This window comes from Cnephaeus nilssonii (genome assembly GCF_951640355.1).
Source record: "Cnephaeus nilssonii genome assembly, chromosome: 6".
NCBI lineage: Eukaryota > Metazoa > Chordata > Mammalia > Chiroptera > Vespertilionidae > Cnephaeus > Cnephaeus nilssonii.
In genome coordinates this window covers 22,871,589-22,896,648 of record NC_137077.1, presented here as the reverse complement: position 1 = coordinate 22,896,648, position 25,060 = coordinate 22,871,589, and the positions used below count along the sequence as shown (strand labels likewise).

Genomic DNA, 25,060 nt, shown 5'->3' with positions numbered 1-25,060 from the left:
TAATCTAAATTCCCTATTGCTTTTTAAACAGTCCTGATGTGTTCAAGGAGTCTCCTCTATGCTGTTATCCAGTGAAGAAGGGTGATTGCAAGTATGCCACCTTAAACATGTGGCCTCCAAGATTGCCTTGGAATCATGGCCATTCCAGACAGCAGGGAGAATGTAGATATATGGGGGAGCACGTGTGGGGGATATTTTGGGGGTGGGCTTGTAAATGGTGCTCTGGTGACTTAATTTTCACTCACAAAACATTGATCAACATTATTCACTTCGCCACACCATCTGTAAGGGAGTCTGAAAAACATAGTCACTCTATTGCCCAGAAAGATGAAGACATTTCATTTAGGACATGGATGTTGGAGGGCACTTAGAAACCTTTCAATTGGAAAGCCAATAAGATATTGTAAGACAAAAAAAGTTTCTCTGTTTAGAAGGGAGTCATGCTTGTTCATGTCACTGATAATTTGACATGCCTTTACATCAGTCTTGAATTTGTTTCTGTATTTCTTCATAAATTCTAAATGATTCAAGTTCCCACTGAATATTCCTGTCTTCACAAAACTTTAATTGATTTTGCATTGTAGGTTTGTAGCTGCCTTGTGTATATTCCTGGTATACTTTGCTGATAAGTTCTGATTTAGCTTCTATAATATTTCTCCATGATTATTTTTAGTTGTTTGTTCTAGGACTTGGGTGTGGTCTTTGAACTAGAAATAATTGTAATAAATTATTTCTATAAATTAAATTGCATCAACAAAAATAGTTGATATGTACAAGAATCTTATTGATAACTAACAAATAATAACAGAATTATATAAAGGTTTCCCTCCTAGTAATTACTATTCAAAATTTAAAATATTTACATTTAGATGTATGTTCCAAGGAGATAAAAATACACATTGGTGTAAAATAATCTCTCTCAGATTTGCATGTTTACATATTTTACTTTCTCCATTTAGTCAGTGGCACAAAGGAAAATTTGCAGCTGGTGTCAAGACAAGTGGACAACATTTGTGTTTATATGGTAGCTGACTGTAAGGAATACTACAGGTATTCCTGAAATGTGTGTGTCTTCACCGAACTGTTCAGTTTAGCACTGGAATTGCAATACAAATAGAATGTACTATTCTTTCGTGAAGGTCTCTGGAACTATATCTCAAGGCAGAATTTTGGATGTACTTTCTGGAATTATGATGAAAATATTTATGGAAAGCATCATAAATGGATGTCCATCTGCAACTGTTTCACTATAAAGCTTTCATTACAAACATTCTTATACAGATGTCGTTTGGAATAAAGGTCTCCATTCTAGTTGTGTCAACAGGAATACTCATCTTAGGAGTGCTAGGAAATGGGTTCATCGGACTGGTGAACTGCATCGAATGGTTCAGGACTGGGAAAGTTTCCTCAGCTGATTTCATCCTCACCAGCTTGGCTCTGGCCAGAATCAGTCAACTGTTGGTAATACTCTTGGATTCATTTATAATGGGGCTAGCTCCACATCTGTATGCTACTGGTAAACTAGCAAAGGTGATTACTATTCTTTGGGCACTAACTAATCAGCTAACTATCTGGTTTGCCACCTGCCTCAGCGTTTTCTACTTCCTTAAGATCGCCAATTTCTCCCACTCCTTTTTCATGTGGCTGAAGTGGAGAGTCAACAGGGTGCTTCTTCTGCTTTTCCTGTGGTCTTTCTTCCTACTGTCTCTTAACCTCTTAATGCACGATGCTATTAGTGAATTGTGGTTGAATTCCTACAGGGTACATGAAATAAATATGACTTTGCAGTTTGAAGAAAATGAAATGTCCTATCTCAAAAGTTTTCTTCTTCTTCTTACTTTGACCTATATTATCCCCTTTTTCCTGTCCCTGATCTCTTTGCTCCTTTTATTTCTGTCCTTGGTGAGACACACCAAGAATTTTCAGCTCAACCTGACAGGCTCAGGGGACTCAAGCACAGTGGCCCACAGAAGGGCCATGAAAATGGTGACAGCCTTCCTTCTCCTCTTCATCATTTACATTATTTCTATTCTCACAGAATGTTGGATCTTCACTAATTTCCAGACATATCAGGTCAAGATGTTTGTCATGATGATTTTTACTACCTTTCCCTCAGGCCACTCTTTCATTATAATTTTTGGAAACAGCAAACTAAGACAGATCGCCTTGAGACTACTCTGGCCCTTAAATTATTTGAGAAAAGCACAACTTAATCTTTATAAACAGAATTTGAAATAACCTTGTACATTCTATGGGAAAGTACCTTAATAGAAAACCTTCAGCATTTCTTTATATCAGGGTTTGTTAAAAAGCACTAAAATTTCCCTACAACATTCCTTTAACTAATCATATTTTCTTTAATGATATGACATAATATTTGACTATAAACTGTTAATGTCTCCAGTGTATTAACAGTTTCTGGTAACAGTAGAGTATTTGAGACCTGAAGAAGTATGGTTATAAAAGTCTATAATGAAATATTGATAAGTGTATAAACAATATACAAAGCAATATGAATTAGTGTATATAGAATTACAGTTACCTAAAGGGAAAAAGAAACACAAAATTTTCAAACTAAAGATAAGTTTGAAATTAGGATATAAAAAGAATTGTAAATGTTAAGTATAATAATAATTTATATAAATACTAATGTAAATATAAATATTAGTGTGATGCTTCTAATGTTGGAAAGGATCTGAAACAATGGGAATTTTCATGCTGTAGTTCTTGGATTATGATTGGTAAAACAACTTTGTATAAGAGTATGGCATTATGAATTTAAGGTGAAAATGCATATCCTAAGACCCGTTTATTGTATTGGTTTTTATACTAGAGAATTTTTTCATACAAGTGTAACAGAATGTATATGCAAAAATGTGCATGTTACTACTGTTCTTAATAGCTGAAATTGGGGAGTCATATAAATGCCCATTAGTTATAGAATGTACAAATAAATCATGGCATAGAGACACAATAGAATACTTTGGGAAGATGTAAGAACAAGCTGAATAAAACCTAAAAGCCCTTGCTGACTATAGTGTAATGTGTATTACTGAATGGGGGTGAGGCATAAATGAGGAGAATTCATGCTCTGCAGATGAGCCTCTCAATATTGCCAATATCTGGCTTTAACTCAGAGACTGTTTTGTTGGATAAAGATAGAGTTCTATCATTTCTCACAAGTCCTGTCTGTAGTTTCCAAAGTTGGCCAAATGTTTAAAGGTCAGTGTAAAATATCAAGAGTAATCATATTTTTAAAATATCTTGATGTATAGTATGATTTTTAACACCAAGATAAGCTCAATAAATACGAATGAAGGAATGAAAGTCTGAATTATTAGAGAGAAAAACAAGAGGTTTTGAATCCATATGATTTTGGGTTCTCTGAGCCTCATTTTCTTATTGACAAAAAGAAGACAGTCATTCCTGGACAACAACCCCATGAGGTATTCTGCAAGCAATGTGTGTTTGGGAACGTGCAAATGATGAATTTATAAATAAATATAAATTATCAGCATCTAGCACTCAGCAGTTGTGATTTTGCTGGGTTCACTCAGGGAACTTAAATGCTTTGGATAGCAAAAGCCTTACATAAACTATGGAAATGTCCCATCAGTCTTCCTTCATCACACCTCAGTAGTGACGATCTTAGTGCTCCCCAAATTCCACCTACTAATGCGAGTGTTTGCTGTATGTTAGAGTTCCAGGCATTGAATTTTTTAATGGTAATGATAACAACTGAAATTGGTTAACAAATTGGGTAGAGGTTAAATAAGGCAAGCTTTGAAAAATAATGAAAGAGAATATGTCTTTATTTGCATGTTAGCAAATAAGAGCTCAGGTGTTGTTTTTTTCCTACCATCAAGTATGAAAAATTTCATTTTATGTTGAGAACATAGAGTACCTGGATTAGAGTGCAGCTAACTCTCTGGGAGAAACATTTTTATAAGGGGAGTTATGTGCCCACCCATTAGCCTACCTGAGTGCTTTCTGACTTAATAGTGAGCCTGCCATTTTTAAAAAGAAATGAATTGCACATCCAAAAAACAAGTACACATACTATTTCAATGTGGTAAATCAAGAAATTATCCATGTTCCAATTAGACATCAAAGCTTTCTCTTTGAAGACATGGTGAGTGCCTTGCATTTGCTTCTTCACCATTTTAGTAAACACGGAATTTGTCATTGGTATTTTCGGGAATAGATTCACAATACTGGTGCACTGCATTGACTGGTTCAAGAAACAGAAGATCTTCTCAGTTGATGGAATCCTCACTGCTTTGGCGCTCTCCAGAATTTGTCTGATGTGGGCAATAATGATGAGTTGGTTTGCAAAGGATATTTATCCATCTTCACACATGAATATAATGGAAGTTGTACTTATTATTCTCAGGGTTGTGGCCATTCATTTTAGTAACTGGTTTGCTACCGGCCTCAGTCTCTTTTGTTTTCTCAAGATAGCCAATTTCTTAAATCCTGTCTTTCTTTGCCTGAAGCGTAGGTTGAAATGGTCGTTCCGGTAATGTTGCTGGGAGCATTAGTGTTCTTATCTTTAAATCTTACTATAATAAGTATGTATATTAATATCCAGATACATCCATGTGAAAGAAGTAGGACTTTTGAGTTCTAAAAGGAGCAACACTAAAAACATTTCAAAACTGATTGTACTCACTCTTGGAGCTCTCATACTTGTTTCCATATCTCTGAATTTTTTTTAATCCTGTTCATCTTCTCCCTATGGAAACATCTCAAGAATATGAAGCACAGTGCAATGGGATTCAGAGATCCTCACCTCAAGGCCCATATAAGAGCCATGAAAAGTGTGATGTCTTTCCTGTTACTATTTGTTGTTTATTTCCTGTCTCTTTTTATAACAATTTTCCATTCTGAGGTGATGCAGAACAAACTGGTCCTTTTGCTTGGCCAGGCTATTATAAATCTTTATCCTTCTGGCCCCTCATTTATCCTGATTCTGGGAAATGGTAAGCTCAGAAAGGCTTCCCTTTCGATGCTGGGGCAGCTGACGTGTTGTTGAAAGTTGGGAAACCCTGAGATTCATCAACCACTCTGGAGAGCAGAACATATAATCTAGAAGGAAAGAAGTTAATAAGTTTTTGTGTGGTATTTCACCCTTCTTTGGGGTTCTTCTGTAATATGTAATATCAAATATTTTTAAATGTTTATTTGAAACTAGTGGCCCGGTGCATGAAATTCATGCACAGGTGGGGGGAGGTGTTCCTCAGCCCGGTCTGCAACCTCTCCAATCTGGGACTCCTCGAAGGATGTCCTACTGCTGGTTTACAGGGATCGGGCCTAAACCAGCAGTCGGACATCCCTCTCGCAATCTGGGACTACTGGCTCCTAACTGCCCACCTGCCTGCCTGCCTGCCTGATTGCCCCTAACCCCGCCTGCTGGCCTGCTTGCCCCCAACTGCCCCCCTCCACTGGCCTGCTTGCCCCCAAATACCCCCCCCCACAAGCCTGATCACCCCCAACTGCCCCCCGTGCCACTGTGCTCACCCCCAACTGCTCCCCCTGCTGGCCTGCTCGCCCCTACCTTCCCTCCCCACTGGCCTGCTTGCCGCCAACTGCCTCCCTGCTGGCCTGCTCACTACAAACTCCCCTTCTCCCCCCGCTATCCTGATAACCTCCAACTGACCCCCACTGACAGCCTGCTTGTCGCCAACTGGCCCCCCTGCTGGTCTGCTTACCCCCAACGGCCCTGCCCTGCACCAGCCTGATCACCCACAACTGCGGTCCCATCCTGGCCTGATCACCCACAAATGCCCTCCCCTCTTGGCCTCTAACCATCTCTACCTCAGCCCCCACCACCATGGCTTTGTCCAGAAGAACATCTGGAAGGTCTCCTGAAAGGTCTCCCAGTCTAATTAGCATATTACCATTTTATTAGTATAAATAGAGGCCTGGTGCACAGGTGGGGGCCAGCTGGTTTGCCCTGAAGGGTGTCCCAGATTAAGGTGGGGTTCCCTTGGGGCATGGGGCAGCCTGGGTGAGGGGCCTGTGGTGGTTTGCAGGCTGGCCACGCCCCCATGGGGTGAGGGTCCCCGCTGGGGGGCATGGCCAGCCTGGGTGAGGGGCTGAGGGCCGTTTTCAAGCTGGCCACAGCCCCTTCAGAGTGGGGGGTCCTGCTAGGGTGCCTGGCCAGCCTGGGTGAGGGGCTGAGGGCTGTTTTCAGGATGGCCAAGCCCCCAAGTGGGGATCCTCACCCCATGGGGGTGTGGTCAGCCTGGATGAGGGTATGAGGGTTGTTTTTAGGATGGCCACACCCCATTCAGGGTTGGGGTCTCCGCTGGGGTGCCTGGCCAGCCTGGGTGAGGGGCTGATGGTTATTTGCAGGCTGGCCATGCCCCCCGGCAACCCAAGTTCCCAGCCACTCCTTTTTTTCTTTTCTTTTTTTTCAGCGCCTCCTTGAGCGGAGGCCAGGACCAGCTGGAAGCAGGTATCTGGGATTTATGTATCTTCTATAATTGAAACTTTGTAGCCTTGAGTGGAGGCCAGGGCTGGCCAGGGCAGGCGAGAAGCTTGACTTCCTCCATTGCTGGGGGCAACCCAAGCCTCCTGCTCACTCCAGCTCCGTGGCTGCCACCATCTTTGTTGGGTTAATTTGCATACTTGCTCTGATTGGCTGGTGGGCGTAGTGGAGGTATGGTAAATTTGCATGTTTCTCTTTTATTAAATAGGACTAGAGGCCCGGTGCACAAAATTTGTTTATGGGGGGCAGGGTTTCCCTCAGCCCAGCCTGCCTGCACCCTCTCCAATCTGGGACCCCTCAAGGGATGTTTGACTGCCCTTTTAGACCTACTGGAATCGGGCCTAAATGGGCAGTCAGACATCCCTCTCACAATCCAGGACTGCTGGCTCCCAACCGCTCACCTGCCTGCCTGGCTGATTGCCCTACTGTTTCTGCCTGGCAGCCTGCTCACTCCCTAACCTCTCCCCTGCCATCCTGATCGATGCCTAACTGCTCCCCTGCCAGCCTGATTGCCCCTAACTGCTCTCCCCTGCTGGCCTGATCTCCCCAAACGATCCTCCCCTGTAGGCCTGGTAACCACCAACTGCCCTCACCTGCTGGCTGGGCATGTCTAACTGCCCTCCCTTGCCAGCCTGGTCACCCCTAACTGCCGTCCCCTGAAGACATGGTTCCCCCCAACTGCCCTCCCCTGTAGGCCTGGTCACCCCCAACTGCCCTCCCCTGCAGGTCTGGTCCCCCCAAACTGTCCTCCCCTACAGGCATGGTTCCCCCCAACTGCCTTCCCCTGTAGGCTTGGTCACCCCCAACTGCCCTCCCCTGCAGGCCTGGTCCCCCCCATCTTCCCTCCCCTGTAGGCCTGGTCCCCTCCAACTGCCTTCCCCTGCTAGCCTGGTCCCCCCAACTGCCCTCCCCTGCTGGCCTGGTCTCCCACAATTGTCCTCCCCTGCTGGCCTTATCTCTCCCAAGTGCCCTCCCGTGCTGGCCTGATTGCCCACAACTGCCCTCCTCTGCTGGCCATCTTGTGGTGGCCATCTTGAGTCGAAGTGGGGGCAGCCATCTTGTGTGTTGGAGTGATGGTCAATTTGCATATTAGGCTTTTATTAGATAGGATATGCTCTTTTCTATGCTTATTTAATGTTAGTTACATGTATATAGATATGTGTATATTTAGCATATTTATAAAAATAAAAAATAATGCAGTCAAAGCCTACTTGGGGGTGGGGGTGGAGGGAGGCAAAGGGGGAGAAAATGGGAGACATTTGTAATAGAGTAAACAATAAAAAATTAAGTGGATTATCTAGTTATAAGAACTTTTGCCAGCAACAAATTATATAAATAGTATTTCAGTTCTCACTTCTTTGGAAAATTTTAATAAAAATGTAATAAAGTATACTTGACAGACATATATTGACTAAAATGTGATTATGCATATCAGTTTTCCAATTGTAAGAATAAATTTATAAATATTTGTTAGTAGTTTCTCAGAATCAAGAAACAACCTGTATATCCTTCACTTATTCCACTTTATTACCTTTACATTTAATGATTCATGATATATAGATATATACATTATTAGGAAACTGCAAATTTCTATTCTATTCAACATTTTGTATAAATTGTCATATTAAAGGACTATTATTTGAACAAGTCTTTAATGAAACCAGTTATATCCAGCAACTTTTGGGAAAAATCAATGCTCTGTTAAATTACGATATTTTTTACTTAGATTTTAAGTACTTTGACATATATTTAATATATTTTAATGTAATTTTGTACATCATAAGTCATTTTGTATTTTATATCTGCATAAACTGATTTCAATTTTTTGAGTGTAAAAAAAAGTCTTCTCTTTTTAAATACTTTTCTTGTTTTCTTTTGTAATTTAAAAATTTTAAAAGACTTTGGTCAATTTTATTGTATTGTTAAGAAGTTATTGTTAGTCCTGAATTTATGAGTACTTTCTTTTCTTCCATTTAATATTACTTTTATTTTTAAATTAATTCTTATTTCTTTTCTCAGGGTTATTTTATTTCTCCTTTTTCTAATTGAGTTTATTTCTTAACTTATTTTCAATACTCATTCGTGTATATATCTAAAATATCTCCTAATTATTATGCCAACCAAAGCACATTAGTTTTTACATGTCTATTCAGACTATTTTATTTTCAGAATCATGGGTAAATTTAAGTTTTCTGTTTGACCTAAATATAATGTACATTTCAAGAATAGAAGTGGTTTGGTTTGTATTTTATTTCCATTTTTAAATTATTTTTTAAGGTTATAAAAGTAGATTCTATAATTTTATTTTATTTACTTTGTTTTCTTTAAATTTGTTTAGAAAATAATACATTTTTTGCTTTACAACATTTTTTATTTATTAACTAGAGGCCTGATGCACAAAATTTGTGCAAGGGGCTTGGCCCTCACAGCCCTGGCTGCCTTGGCTAGCCCTCAGAGCCCTGGCTTCATCTGGAAGGTCGTCCGGAAGGACATCCAGAAAGTCTTTCAGCTGTTTGCGCTAATTAGCATATTAGCTCTTTATTATTAAGACTAGAGACCCGATGCATAAAATTCGTGCAAGAGTAGGCCTTCCTTCACCCAGCTGCTGGCACCAGCTTCCCTCTGACACCTGGATCCCGGGGTTCCCTCTGGCCTTACTTCGTTGAGAAGGACGTCTGGAATGACATCCAGAATGACGTCCGGTCTAATTAGCATACTACCCTTTTATTATTATAGATAATGCTAAGAAAATAAAGAGTGGCATCTACACAGAAATATGCTACAAGGTTATAGATATATACACTCTGTAAACCAATTCCTCATTTTCCCCACAAGGAGAAAATCAGCCTTGAATATGCAAAACTGTAGGAATTTGAATTTCTTATAAAATGCAACTGACACATGGTGAGGCTTATCTTAATACTGATCTTATAAGCAAATACTGCCATAAGACTCTAATGTCCTCCTTTGCTTATTTAGTAATATTTTTACTAAATGAAGGTCAAATAAAATGAAGGTCAGGAACTTTGAATAGAAAACAATTATAGGAAAATGGAATCATCACAAGTTAGATGCTATAAGCATGTAAAACTCAATGTATGATCAGTATTGTATTCACCATTCATATAGCTATACTGTGTAGAGCTCAATTTTGTATAAACCATTTAACTACAGTTGATTAGCAATAGGTATAGTAGTAGTTATATAATAAAAAATGTTTCATTAAAAGGGGAAAAGGGGGACATCTGCTATAATGCCAACATTAAAACTTTTTAATAAAAAAGTTAAGTTTTCATTTCAATATTTTACTATTGATGCATAGTAAATTGATAGGCCCATCAAGGGAATGGATTAAGAATTCAATATGAATTTATTTTTGAACAAAGGAAAAATAACATTGATGAAAATTATGCATAAAATCAGAAGATCAAGTTGATAAGTAGAATCCAACATTGTATATATATTTTTCATCTATTCAGTTCAAAATGATTTAGTTTCAGAAAAACATGATTTATTAAATAAAAATCATTAAAGTTTTATTGGTTTTGAAATTGTGTGCATTTTTAACTTGTATTTTCTTTCTATTTTATAAAAGAGTACTAAGCATGTAGCATTTAAATGCCATTTTATGTTTCTACTAGAGGCCCAGTGCATGAATTCGTGCCCGGGTGGGGTCTGGCCGACCTGGCCCCAGTTGGGGTGGATCGGGGCCAGGCCTATCAGGAGGAGGAGACTGCGGAAGTTTGGCCAGCCAGCCCGCCCTGATGGGGACCCAATGAGGGCTGGGCCAGTAGGGAGGAGGAGCTGGGGGCTGATTGGGGTGGGGTGGGCCCCATTGGGTGTGGGGCCAGCCAGGAGGAAGGGCCACAGGGGGGGTTGGCTGGCCGCCCTGCTCTCCATCGGGGTGGGAGAGTCCCACCAGGGGTGGGGCCAGTTGGGGGGAGGGGCTGTGGGAGGTTGGCTGGCCAGCCCCACTCCCTGATTGGGCAGGTTCGCTGGCAGCAGTGGGCATCATAGTGACTGGTTGTTCTGGCGTTCTGGTCACTGGCTTTTTACATATATAGAGTAGAGGCCCAGTGCACGACATTCGTGCACTGGGGGGGAGGGTGTCCCTCAGCCTGGCCTGTGCCCTCTCGCAGTCCGGGGAACCCTCGGGGGATGTCTGCCTGCTGGCTTAGGCTGCTCCCCGTGGACATTCCCCGAGGGTTCCTTAGCATTTCTGTGGAGGCGGGCACCCGCTACCACTGCTGTGCTTGCCAGCCATAAGCACAACTTCTGGCATCTGGCTGAGTGGCACTCCCCCTGTGGGAGTGCACCGACCACCAGGGGGCAGCTCCTGCATTGAGCGTCTGCCCCCTGGTGGTCAGTGCATGTCATAGCGACTGGTTGTTCTGCCATTTGGTTGATTTGCATATTAGCCTTTTATTATATAGGATTTTTTTGAGAGAGAGAAACATCAATTTGTTTTTCCACTTATTTATTCATCCATTGGTTGCTTCTTATAAGTGCCCTGACTGAGGATCAAACCCTCAACCTTCGTGAATTAGAACAATGTTCTAAACAACTGAGCCATCTGGCCAGGGCTAAAAATTGGAGATATATTATATTTTGCTTGTTTTGTGTTTTTTTAAGAAAAAGTTTGTATTTTAACAAGTTTAAATAACTTGAAAAGATAGGAAAGAAAGGTATAATTCTGGAAATTATAGATGGTATAGTGCCGTGGTTGGCAAACTGCGGCTCGCGAGCCACATGTGGCTCTTTGGCCCCTTGAGTGTGGCTCTTCCACAAAAATACCACGGCCTAGGCAAGTCTATTTTGAAGAAGTGGTGTTAGAAGAAGTTTAAGTTTAAAAAATTTGGCTCTCAAAAGAAATTTCAATTGTACTTTGGATATGTGGCTCTGTTGACTAATGAGTTTGCCGACCACTGGTCTAGGGGATTAAAAATGGCCACAATTTCTTTGGTACTTCTCCCATTGACAGGGGGCCTACTTCCTCTCTCTGGATCTGAGCAGGTGCTTAAATGCTTAGATCAGTACAGTATGGCATAAGCAGTACAGTATGGCATAAACAACTAGTGGCCTGGTACACAAAATTCATGCACTGGGGCGTGGGGGTCCCTCAGTCCGGCCTGCACCCTCTTTCAGTCTAGGAGCCCTCAGGGAATGGGCCTAAGCTGGCAGTCGGACATTCCTCTCACAGTCTGGGACCCCTCACTCTTTACCGCCTACTGGCTTGCTGCTCCTTACCACTCGGCTCGCTGCTCCTTAGCACTGCCGCAGAGGCCAGCTTCTGGCTGAGTGGCACTCCCCCTGTGCGAGCACACTAACCACAAGGGAAAAGCTCCTGTGTTGAGTATCTACCCCTGGTGGTCAGTGCTCATCATAGTGACTGGTCATTTTGCCATTAGGTCAATTTGCCTATTAGGCTTTTATTGTATAGGATACTATTCACTTCCTGTCTTTTGAAACATTCACTTTTAGAACCCCAGCCATAGTATTGTGAGAAGCCAAGCCATGTGAAGAGGCCATTGCAGGTAGCTCAATGGACAGCCACCCCAAACTCCTCCCTGACAACCTGCACCAACTGCCAGCCATTAGATTGAACTATCTAAGATGGCTCAGATGAGTCTTCAAATGACTCTGCTCCCAGCCCTCATCTGATGACAACTAAATGAAAGACCACATTAAGAGTTGCCTGGCCAAGCCCAGGTGATCTGCAGAACTATAAGAAAATGTAAGCTCCTGTTTTAATCCACTAATTTTGAGGGTGGATTGTGAGGTACAAATAGACAGAGTAGAAATGGGAAAAGGACAGTCTCTTCAATAAATGGTGTTGAGAAAACGGAACAGCCACATGCAGAAAACGGAAACTGGACAACTATCTTATACCATAACCAAAAATCAACTCAAATAATTAAAGAAAATACCATTCTGCTTCTAATTTCATAAGAATTTATATTAGGCTTATTCATAATATATAAATGTTGAGTTTGATCAAGGCTATCATTGGTGAGAAAAAGCAAAAGATTCCTAAAGCCTTTATCCATAATTAAAGCAAAAAAAAAATCAATTTTTATTTAAAAACCTACAAATGAGATTTTATCTGTCATTGTATCTACATCTTGGTTATTGAGCATGTTTGTTTGTTTATTTATTTAAAATATATTTTTATTGATTTCAGAGAGGAAAGGAGAGGAAGAGAGAGATAAAAATCAACGAGAGAGAATCATTGATTGGCTGCCTCCTGCACCTCACCCCCCCCCCCCCCCCGCCACACACACACACACACACACACACACACACACACACACACACACACTGGGGATCAAACCCACAACCTGGGCATATGTCCTGACTGGGAATTGAACCATGACCTCCTGGTTCTTGGTTGACGTTCAACCACTGAGCCACACTGGCCAGGCTGAGCATGTTTATTTTATATCTTTTTTCATATTATGCAGCTTCAGACATGACTCTGTATAGCTTTAAATAATAAGTCTATCTCATAGGGAAATTTACTATCTGGAAAAAATTTCCAAAGTATTATACAATTCACTCTTTAGAAAACAGTTTTGACAATCCCATGTAACTTTCTCTACAGAACTTCTCTAGCCTACTATACATGTCCATTCCCTGAGGTCTTCTATTTATCTATCATCACATTTTGAGTTCCCCTCTTTAGTGTTTAAGTCCACAAATGTCGACACTGACAGAAGCATTACAGGTAGAGAAGGCAAGTCCATACCACAACACATGTCTATCTCAGGGAGGACAAAATGTCTTCTCCTTCCAGGATGCAATTATTCTGGAATTTTATTGGCTCTTAGGAATATTTTCACATTCATTTTGTATAAAAACATTTTCCCTTTCTTTGTTAGATTTTTTTTTTCATTTTTAAAATTAGATCTTACTGGAAGGAAAGTAGTGTAAATAGTAACACAAATAATTGGCATTTTAATTTTACCTACTGTCATATACTTCTAAAACTTTCTATGGCAATCATGTTTTTTTCAAACCCAGCAAGGATTTATTATGTTTACTGTTTTTCAGGTTTTGCATTTAGTGAGATGATTTTGACAGTGAAATGTTAGAATTTTCTTCCCTTCCAAAAAATTACAGCCCAGAAACAGTCACAATAAAGCACAAAAATGCCATAATTGGAGAGATACAAGGTAAGTAAGGGAAAGGACACCAAGTCCAAGTTCAGCTAATGAGGGTCATTTTCCCCAAATGAATTGTATCTAAAACAGTATCTATAAGAGTCAGAGAAGGAATGAGTGCCAGAAATAAAACATGAAAATATTGATGTATAAATATTTCTCTCTTCTCCGCGTCCAGCGCATCTAGAGAGTGGTCCAGTTCCTGAGTAGGGTCCATGGAGGATTGAGAAAATGAGAGAGACAGACACAAATACAGTAGGGAGAGCTGGGACTGGGTGGGACCACTGTCCTCTGATGGAGAGACAGGGACCCAGAGCCAATACAGCACGTTTATTTTATACAGCAAAAAACAGGACGTTTTACTAAAGGTCAAGACAAAGGAGATTATGTACATTCTTGGTTGGGCCCGAGTCATATTCATTCCGGGTGCTTGGCTAGAGTTAGATAACAAAACCTACCTCTTGGCGTCTGGACTGAAGGTCAGGCTGACAACACTCCTGCCTCTGGCAAGGTGTGTTTCCAGGACATGGCTCTGCCGACGCCACTGGATTCAGCTGACAATAATTAAAGAAATGCTCATGTACCTTCCCAGGCACTCTCTACATTGATGCATTTGAAATTTATCCTGAAAACAATAATCAGGTTATTATCGGGGAAAACCCTCTACAAAAGGTCAAGATTATAAATAGAGGAAACAATGAGGAGACGAATCTTACCATCACTGGCAAAAACGATGAGGGTCTGAACTAAGATGGTTGCCACAGGCTTGGAAAACAGGGGGTAGATTTGAGAGATATTAAAATCATAAAATCAACTGGATGTAGTAACCAAATACATGTGAAAGGTGAACAAAGGTGAAATCAGGTTGACACAGGTTTCTGGCTTCTGTGAATAGATGACCTACAAAGGACTAGCTCTGTCATTGCAGAATTGATACTGGATTCGTTTGAGAAATTAAGGACCAGATTTTGTAAATTCTTTATTCTATGGAGTGAATCATTCAATACCAGACAGGTTAAAAAAAAAGAAAGCTCTAGCTGTTTGGCTTAGTGGATAGAGCATTGGCTGGAGGATTAAGGGGTCCTGGGTTCAATTCAATTTAAGAGCACATATCTCGGTTACAGGTTAGATTGGTGTGTGTGGGAGGCAACCAATTGATGTGTCTCTCTCACATCGATGTTTCTGTCTCTGTCTTTCCCATTCCCTTCAACTCTCTCTAAAACATCAACGGGAAAACATCCTTGGGTGAGGATTAACAAAAAGGAGAGAGAGAGAGAGAGAGAGACAGAGAGACAGAGAGAGAGACAGAGAGAAAGAGAGAGAGAGAGAGAGAGAGAGAGAGAGAGAGAGAGAGAGTTAAAAAAAAAGTGTCATCAATCTTATCAATCTTCTATCTCTCTTATTTTATCTCTGGTCCTGAGGGCATGAAACGGTGAAGGTGCATTCTTCCTCTGAATGTAATTTGTTGGCAACAAAAATGATGATTAAAAAAAAAACAACCCTCTTCTTTTATTGTGTCTGGGTTGTGGTGGACCCCCATTTGTTTGTTCTGAGAGGTTGACGTGTAAAGTTCAATTAGTCTGAAAGCATCATCTAACCAGCAGAAGTGTCTATGTGGTCCTGCCTTTACACATCCAGGAACAGTGGCTCACACCATCTCCTCCCTCAGGTTAGCTGGGTCATAATTTGAACTTTTATGTTTACTATTAGTTTATTTGCTCTAAAGACCCCATCAGAAAAGTGGGGCTGGGGATGACATCTAATTACTCTTGGTTCCACTGCATTGAAGCTATTAGTAAATCAAAATGTTCTTGTTAATTTCAGATGATCAGAACAGATACCTCTAAGGTATTTTGTATTTAAAACAAAATTATATGCAACAGAATAGTCCTAAATATAGTTACAAATTTTAAAGCACTTTTCCATAAAATAATCTGAACAATATTCTGGGGCGGGGGGAATTCCTATGCTTTAGCTAATGCTTTTCTTTCTTCCTACTCTCCCTACTTTCTCAAGAATTTTTAAAAAAGTAATTTTATACTTTTTATACTTCAAAAAAAGTTTTTGAGGAAACAAGATAAATTCAGTTTTTGTGACTTATAGTTTGGGGTGCCTATGTTTCATAAGAGATTTAGCATTAAAAATAATGTTTAAAATGCTAATGACAGATGAACTGAAAGGCCCACATCTTTAAAGCAAAAAAAAAAAAAAGTTTCCATGGGAATTATGGTACTGAATTTAGATGCATATATTGCACACCAAGTTTCTGAAAATTTCCAATTCTATACCTTACTCTCAATGTAGTGACGTACACTACAAAAGCTTCATAATTAATCAGCAGTACAGGGATTGCTTGTTTCACTTACAACTTGAAGTATTTTAATGTGGAGAAAACAGGTGTTTGAGGTTCCTATTTCACAATTCAGATTTGTAAATCAAATGAAGCAGTTCCTTGGGAGAGGAGAAAGAATTTTCATTCAAAAGAGTGAAAATTAATCCATGCCTTTATTTACATGTTAGCAAATGAGAATTAGATCTTTCAGTCATCTCTCCCCATATAGAATAGTACAGTTTGTAGCTGACAATCTGGACCAAGACTGGAAATTCTTAGCAGACCAGGTTGAAACGTCCAGTGAGTGTTACAGAAAGTGATTCCACAGTCTAACTGCAGATTTCTGGGTTTCACAGCTGTAAAGAAAAGCCACAGTAAAACACAAGGAGAAGAATACTACTGCGTAATTAACTATATTATCTATGTCCTTATCTAGCAAATCATCTAGAAATTGGTCAGTCAACAAACTATAGATCAGAATTTCCTCCTTGAAGCCATGTTGACTATGCTGGAGAAAGTTTTCGTGACTGTAACAAGTGGGGAATTTTAGGAAATGGATTCATTGGACTCACAAATTGCATTGCCTGGGCTAGAAATCAGAAGTTATGCTTGGTTGACTTCATTCTTACCAGTTTGGCCTTCATCAGAATCAGTCTTTTGTGTCTAACAATTGCCAATTTGTTTTCAGTGCTGTCCTATCAGGAAATCCCTGATACTATGGAAGGAAACCTTATTTATCCTAGTTTCTGGATACTGGCCTCTCACCTGAGTACTTGGTTAGCTACTTGTCTCACTGTCTTTTATTTCCTGAAGATCGCCAATTTCTCCTCTCCTTTTTTTGTTTGGCTAAAATGGAGAATTAACAAGGTAGTTTTCACGCTTCTGCTGGTATCTTTGCCCTTCCTGCTCCTGAGCCTTCCTTTGCCATATAATTTTGGTATCTGCTGGTATCATTTCCCCCCAAAACATGAGGGAAATATGACTGGGTTATTCAATGTGAGTAGAAGTAAAAATCTAGATCAGATTGTTATGTTCATGATTGGGTCCCTCCCTCCTTTCTCTGTTTCCTTGATTTCCTTTTTCCTGTTGCTGCTTTCTTTGTGGAGACACACAAAACAGGTTGAGCTCAACATTAGGAAGTCCAGAGATGCCAGTACGGAGGCCCACTCCAGAGCGATGAAAACTGTGTTTTTCTTTCTTGTGCTCTTTGCACTGCAGCACTTCGCCTATTTCATGACATTTGGAGGGTATTTTTTGCCACAGAACCAGCTCATTGTGATGCTTAGTTATATGATAGGAATTTTATATCCTTCAGGGCATTCATATGTTGTGATTTTTGGAAACAGCCAAATGAGGAAAGCCTTCTTGCGAATTCCTTGGCACCTGAAGCGAGGCCTGAGAAGAAAGGTACTCTCGGTTACATAGGTAGGCCTGCGAGAGAAGTCAGCAAGATGTCTTCGTGGAATCGGCTTTGCTTCATTGGAGTCTTCCATTTGTGTGTGTAATGTATCACTGAGCATCAGTCTTCTAAACCTGGATAGAACTCTAATCTAGTAACTAGGAAAAAAAATATGAAGAGGAAGTATTACCTTTCTGAGCTGTTAGAACTTTTATGTATATATATAAATGTATATATGTGTGAATATAAATATATACATCTACAGAAGTGAGATGTCAAAAGTAAACAAAAGTCAACAAAATTGAATGGGTGGGTGTAGTAAGATCTAACAGAGAAAAAAAGTTAAATAGAAAAAAATATTCAAAAACCACCTGTAAATCACTATTATTAACATTGAGCCATTCACAAAAGTCAGTAGTTCAATATGGATGGACATGTAAACTATCACTCAGGATTCCCAGTTCATATTAATGTGTTAGTACCTAAAACCATTTAGTTCCTCTAGGTAACCACCTTGTCTCTGTCATAATATAAATTTAGCCATTAAATTCATGTTTTGGTCATCTTTTACACTAAATTGTATTTTTTGAATATTTTTGTTACTGGTATAACTGCAGAAATGAGAGTCTACAATTCATTGAAGCTGTTAAAATCCTTTTGTAATGACCAGTTACTATAGCTGGAAATTTGATTGTAGTAATATGCTATATAATAAAATCCTAATATGCAAATTGTTCGACCAGGAGTTTGATTGGGACTTTGACTTCTTGCTGACCACCAGGGGGCAGCATGGAACATGGCAGGCATCACCTATTAATTTATAACAGTATGGACTTACAGATTCATATTTTATTCAATGGGTTATTATCTACTACTATCATTATTTATTTTAATGCCTACATTGTCCTAGGAAGGAAGAATGAAAGAAAGAAAGAAAGAGAGAGAGAGAGAGAGAGAGAGAGAGAGAGAGAGAGAGAGAGAGAGAAAGAAAGAAAGAAAGAAAGAAAGAAAGAAAGAAAGAAAGAAAAAAAGAAAGAAAGAAAGAGAAAGACACTCCACCCCCCAAACAAGACACTCCACAAACTATGGTTCAATAGGTTTTTTGTTTTCTTTTTTTAAAATATGTCTTTTTCTTTTTTAAATTTATTTCAGAGAGAGGGAGAGGGAGAGATGTTTCAGCTTCAGATTACCTTCCTGTGTGTCTTATAAGGATACTAGAGGCCTGATGCACAAAATCTGTGCAAGATTAGGCCCTCACACCTCAGCTGCCTGGGCCCTCGCACCCCGCCCTCTGCCCAGAAAGTCATTCTGCCGTCCAGTATAATAGCATTTTAGCTCTTTGTTATATAGGATAGTCGTTAGCTATGGGGCCCACTTCAATCCAGAAAGATCACATCAGAAAACACCCCTTTTCCACATAAGGATATATTCACCGATTCTAAAGATTAGTGCTTGCACTTATCTCCTATGTCATCCTAGTAAGGACTAGAGTTTTACAAGGGAAGAGCATATAGGGCCAATGCTGTCCTCCTTGAGGTTTAGTCCCTTGTTTCAATCATTCTGATCTACTCAGGTGAGGCCTGAGGAAGTCCTCAGTTTGGAATGTCAGCAAAACCAAAACAGGACATAGGGGAAAGAAATAGGACTTGAAGAGACCAACACCATTTTCTTATTTTCCTACTCCTTTGTTTTAGACATAAGATCTTAATTGAATGGGAATATTGTAGCTTAAGGGTGAGGAGGTTTGTAGTTTAGGCCAGGTGTGGCCTTTCGCTGGAGAGGAAAGCCTAGAGGGCCTTGAGCTACTCATGAAACACTTGTCAATGCTGAGCATGGTGTTTATATTCCTAAAAGACCCTGAAGTTAAAACTATAACCAATTAGGAATTTAGGATCCTGGCAGTATTTAATCTCAGGAAGCAGAATTTACAAGGAAACACCACATTTTTTTATTGTAATTTGTTAATTTGAATTTCTACATGAATCCACCTGAAATTCCCTGCTTGAAGAGGAAGAAAGCATAAAGCAATATCACAGAACCATCTCCTTTCTTGCCTGTTAACAATATAAGCTCAGCTTTCAGTCACAAACCTGCTTCATGAGACGCTGACAAAGCTTATATTTCTCAGTAATTAGTAGAGAAAAAGTTTATTAAGTTGAGACAGTTACATGTTTTATATTTAACTAGAGGCCCAGTGCATGAATTCGTGCATGGGTGGGATCCGGCCAGCCCGGCCCTGATCAGGGCCAATCAGAGCCGGGCCAGCTGGGGGGAGGGACCACAGGCAATTGGCCGGCGGACCCCACCCCCGATCAGGGGTCAGCTTCCATGGGAGGGGTCATGGGAGGTTGGCTGGCCAACCCCACCCCCAATGGTATGTGTGGGGGCAATTGGGGGCAGAGCTGGCCAGGGGGAGGGGCTGCAGGTGGTTGGCCAGCTGGCCCTGCCCTGATTGGAGTGGGGGGCCAATCTGGGTGGGGCAGGTGGGGGGAGGGGCTACAGGAGGTTGGCTGACTGCCTTCACCCCCTATTGTGGTAGGAGGGGTAATCAGGGGCATGACCAGCCAGGGGGAGGGGCTTCGGGCCAATCAGGGGCAGGGCAGGGCAGGGCAGGCTGGGGGAGGAGCCACAGGCAGTTGGTTGGCTGGCCGCACTCCCAGATCGGGCCGGTTTGCTGGCCACATAGGGCTTCATGGAGAATGGTTGTTCTGGTCATTACAGTGTTCCAGTCGCTGGCTTTTTATATATATATAGATGACATTTATCTTCTCACTATGATCCTAACTATAGTGTGGTTTTTATACCAGGGCTTTAAAAAAAAAAAAAAAAGTCAGCTCTCAAGTATCTTACTAAAGGTTACACTGCATGTATTTGGAGAGACCGGACTCAATGTTATTTATGATATACTCTCCTTCACTCCTTAATGACTAAGGAGCATCATGGGTAAACGGACACACCCCTAAGGATGCATTCTGTAGTGAATGACTCCTATACAAAGTCTTGAATAATCTATACAGTTGTGTATAAGCTTTCCTTATTCTTTTCAGTGGCAGAGGAAATGAAATTGTAACATTTTGTCAGAGATATCACCTCCATACTGGTTTTTCTTTTTCTTTTTTTTATGAAGCATTAGTGATTTTGTTTCTGATCATAGAAATTGGTGAATACAAATTCTCTACTAATACAAACAAGATATTGGGGAAAATATAGCACAAGGCAACTTGGGCAACTTGTACACCCTATTGTTAAATGAAGGTTTTAAAGAGGGGTGGGGGGCGCTGGAGAAGGCAGCTAAGCTCAGTGCATGTGTACCCAAGGCCAGAGGCACTACAAAAAAGTGGGTGAAGGTGTAAGAGATTTAAGAGCTTAGAGAACATAGTCTCATGGGGCCAGTACATTTCATAAGATTGAAATATGGAACAATTTCCAGAAAAAAACAAAAGCATGGATAGAATTTATATATGAGAAACCCATGGTTTGTAACATTAAAAAATGAGACAGTGCAAGCACTGTAGTCTAGGAACCCCAACACAATGGGGAGGAACAGTCCGAAGAAAGAAAGGAGGAGATTAAGGTCCAGGGATTGGCAAAACCCACAAAATCCTTATATTCAAACTGATTCTATAATCCTATAACCCAGTAGCCAAATTTAGGTTAATATCTAGCATAATCTTGTTAAAAACTATTAATGTTACGTTTTGCACAATATACTCCCAAGATCCAGGGACATTTCTCTGACACACTTACCTCCCAGTAATGCTTCCCTGATGTAATAAACGGTGAGCCCAGGACATTACAGTCCTTACCATCGTCTTTCCAAGAAGTTAATGGCTCCTATACATCGGTCTTCCAACCTAACACTCTTGCTTGTCTCCGATTCGCAGAAATCAACATCTGGATTATTCTTGGGAAGGTTCACGGTAATACAACTCTCATGTCAGGAAATCTGGAGAGAGTGTCTGGCTTCCTCAGAGTGAAGTTCTTAATCTTTCTTATGATGCCATTCACATTCTGCAGCATCGCTACTGTTGAGCCCTGCAACGGATGCTCCAGGTCTGAGATGAGATCTCACAGCGATTGCCTGTGATGGAACAGCATGCTCTCAGTCTGAGCAGCTCATGCAGATGATCTCCCTCCGCTTTCTCCAGCTTTTGCAGCTCCGTCTGTTCCTCACTATCGTGGATTTCTCTCAGTTGTTTACGACAATCCTGGACATACGTTTTCTTCCAGGAAGTTGTGTCTTCTTCGAAGTCCGCTATCAGTTTCTCAGTTTCCTTCTGCTCTGCCCTCAACGTATCCAGAGCTTCCTGGAGCTCATGCTCGCCCAGCTGGACAATCTCCTCCATTAGAAACATGTGGTGACCACGATGCTCTTGAGACGGCTCACAAAGCCAGCACATGACCTTCCCATGCTCCTTGCAGAAGAGCTGGAGTTTCTCTCCGTGATGCTCACAGAGATAACTCTTCTGCGCCTCCTGTGGGCTCAACTGGACTTCCCTAAGTGCCTCTACTATGTTGGCCACAGGTCGACTGAGACGCAGGTTCTCAGGCTTGGTAACTGATCCAGCACACAGGGCAGCTACTTCTTCTGGGCTGACCATGGACTCTCTGTTGTTTGCAGTGATGCAGGCTTGGCAGAAGCTGTGCCCACATTCCAGGATCCTGGTGTTGTTGTTTTTTAGGAGATTCAAGCAGCTGGGGCAGGTCACCTCCTTCTTTATGTTCACCAGGATTCCCGAAGCCATCGCGCTGCTCCCCTGCTCCTTCCTACCTGTTCTGATATGAGGCTCCTCTTGCTCACTGATCTCTGCTTATTCTGAAATGTTAGTGCGAGGAGCAGACGTGGTGAATCCTTGCCTGATGTCCTCAAAGAGAATCTTCTATAATTATACTTTTATTTCTATAAGTTTTGTTCCCAAATTTCCCATTTCTTTCTAACAGTCACTTATTGCTATTCTCTGAAATTACATCATTTATTTTTTTTTTAAAGTAGTTCATGCACAGCTGTTATATCTACAGATAGTCTTATCTGTTAGTTTTAATATTTGCAGCCCATGTGAAGTCCATGTTTGCTGCTTGTTTATGTTTGTTTTGCCTTGCTAACTATCATTCATAGTTTATTTCTATGTTTGATGATATTTCATTCTGAGGTCATTAATTCATGGGAGTCATGCCAATATAAATTGGAAAAGTTCTTTTTCTAAAACTCAGTTTATTCATTTTAAAAATGAAGTTAATAATAGTACCTATTTTAAAGGTTTGTTGTGATGTTGAAATGAGATAATAACCATAAAGTGCTTAGCATAGTAGTGGGAACATAATAAAGGCTCAATAAATGTTAGATTTATTTGTTAAATTTTAAATTTTGGACAATATTTGATTTAAATGATTGTTTCTGCTTCCCCCATTAGAATGTAAATTACATGAATCACACAAGCTTTGAATTTCTGTCTACCATTATATTACCTCAGTGTCTAAAAGAGAGCTTGGTATATTGAGACACTCAGTGAAATACTTGTTGAATGAATGAATGAATGGATGCCATCAACGTGAAATATAGTAAATGAAGGGATTATTTCTAAGAGTCTTTCATGTCAACATAACCTACATTCATGAATGGAATAACTAATAAAAATACAGCAACAATTTTGTGAGATAAATTTTGTGAAATTTTCTATACCCGGTTGAGCTTGAATTTTAATTACAAATTAAAAGATAAAATATATTGCCCTAGCCAGTGTGGCTTAGTGGATAGTCGGCCTGGGGACCAAATGGTCCTGGGTTTGATTCCGGTCAAGGGCATGTACCTCAGTTGCAGGCTCTGGTCAGGGACCAGGTCAGGGCGCTTGCAGGAGGCAACCGATCGATGTGTTTATCTCACATCAATATTTCTCTCTGGCTCTCCCTCACTCTTCCACTTTCTCTAAAAATCAATGGAAAAATATCTTTGGGTGGGGATTTAAAAAAAAAAAAAGATAAAATATCTATATATATAAAAAGCCATCGACCAGAACGCCGTAACAACCAGAATGACCGGTCGCTATGACACCCACTTCAGCCAGCCAACTGGCATGATTGGGGAGTGGGGCCAGCCAGCCCCACCCCTGACCCCCTCCCCCCATTTCAATAGGGGGCGTGGCCAGCTGGCCAACCTCCTGCAGCCCCTCCCTCCCACCTGGCCCCACCCCAGATTGGCACCCCTACTCCAATCAGGGGCAGGGTGGGCTGGCCAACCCCCGGCCAACCCCACCTGCTATGTGCCCCCACCACCTCAATCAGCCCGTGTCTCTTCCCCCAAGCCAGCTCCACCCCTGATTAGCCCCCAACTCTGATCAGGGGCAGAGCTGGCCGGCCAACCACCCATGGCCCCTCCCCCAGGCTGCTGGCCTCTGATTCACCCCCCCACCCCATTCAGGGGCAGGGCCGGCCGGCTCACCACCGAAAGCCCCTCTCCACAGCTGGCTCCACCCCTGATCAGCCTCTACCACCCCAATCAGGGGTGGGGCTGGCCAGCCAACTTCCTATGGTCCCACCCCCAGCTGCTGACCCCAGATCAGTCTCCCCTACCCCATTCCGGGGGGGCCCACCAGCCAATCACCCTCGGCCCCTCCCCTCAGACAGCCTGGCTCTGATCAGGCCCTGATGGGGCGGGCTGGCCAGCCAACCTCCCACCATCTCCTCCTCCTGACAAGCCCACCCTGATTCGCACTGATGGGAGCCAAGCCAGCCAGACCCCACCATGAATGAATTCGTGCACTGGGCCTCTAGTATTGAATAATATGGCAAAATGGTTTCTTGTACCTTACTTAACACAAAGTGTCAATAGTTCAGTATCTAGCTCTAGCCAGTTTTGCTCAGTGGATAGAGTGTCGGCCTGCAGACTGAAAAGTCCCAGGTTCAATTCCAGTCAAGGGCACATGCCCGAGTTTCGGGCTCAATCCTCAGTAGGGGGTGTGCAGATGATCAATGATTCTCTCTCATCATTAATGTTTCTATCTCTCTCTCCCTCTCCCTTCCTCTCTGAAATCAATAAAAATATATTTAAAAACATAGTTCAGTGCCTAAGTAAATATTTTTTATTTTAAATTCTTTATTGTTGAAAGTATTACATATGTCTCCTCTTTCCCCCTTGACCTCGCTCCGCCCGCTCCCACCCCTCAACACTGGCCAGTGTCTAGGTAATTGAGTCACAATCTATTGTCCTCTTTATATTATAACTTGACGTGTTCCCTGCCTGAATTAACACAAGATAAATAATGATGTTAATGGTGATATTAGAAAAATATGAAGAAACCCAATTTTTGTTTCTGTTGTGTTTTGTTTCTTAGAGATATGTGTTTGGTACTCCTGTGCCACAATTCAGGTTAACAAATGCAAAATAGTCTCAGACAAGTAAAATCCATTAAACAAACTTCCATTTGCATGTTAACAAATTGTAGGTGCGCATTCAGGCAAGGACACATTCTCTAGACGAGCTGAGTTTTACACATAAAAGTGGAAGAGTCTTTATGAAGATACTTCAGATTCCATCAAAAGCATTAACTGGGACACTTTTAAATATTTATGTAATGGAAGAAAAGAAAATTATTCTTCCAACAACCAGCCAATATATACCTCATCCTGCATCAGGTAATCTAAAATATATGTAACAGAAACAATATTAGGACTTGACAGCT

The 25,060-nt window shown here is 41.2% G+C and overlaps 1 protein-coding gene and 1 pseudogene across 2 annotated transcripts; one reads left to right on the top strand and one right to left on the bottom strand.

The window, feature by feature from the left end:
• Positions 1 to 1,281: 1,281 nt before the first annotated feature.
• LOC307102071 (taste receptor type 2 member 7-like) lies at positions 1,282 to 17,410 on the top strand (the record flags this gene model as incomplete). The annotated part of the gene is made up of 2 exons (XM_079775523.1): positions 1,282 to 1,761; positions 16,799 to 17,410. The coding sequence occupies 2 exons, from the start codon at positions 1,282 to 1,284 to the stop codon at positions 17,408 to 17,410; spliced, it is 1,092 nt and encodes a 363-aa protein (XP_079631649.1).
• A 3,889-nt stretch (positions 17,411 to 21,299) lies between these two features.
• LOC307102070 (tripartite motif-containing protein 5-like) lies at positions 21,300 to 22,129 on the bottom strand (annotated as a pseudogene). The gene has a single exon. The product of its transcript is annotated as a tripartite motif-containing protein 5-like (transcript).
• Between the last annotated feature and the right edge of the window lie 2,931 nt (positions 22,130 to 25,060).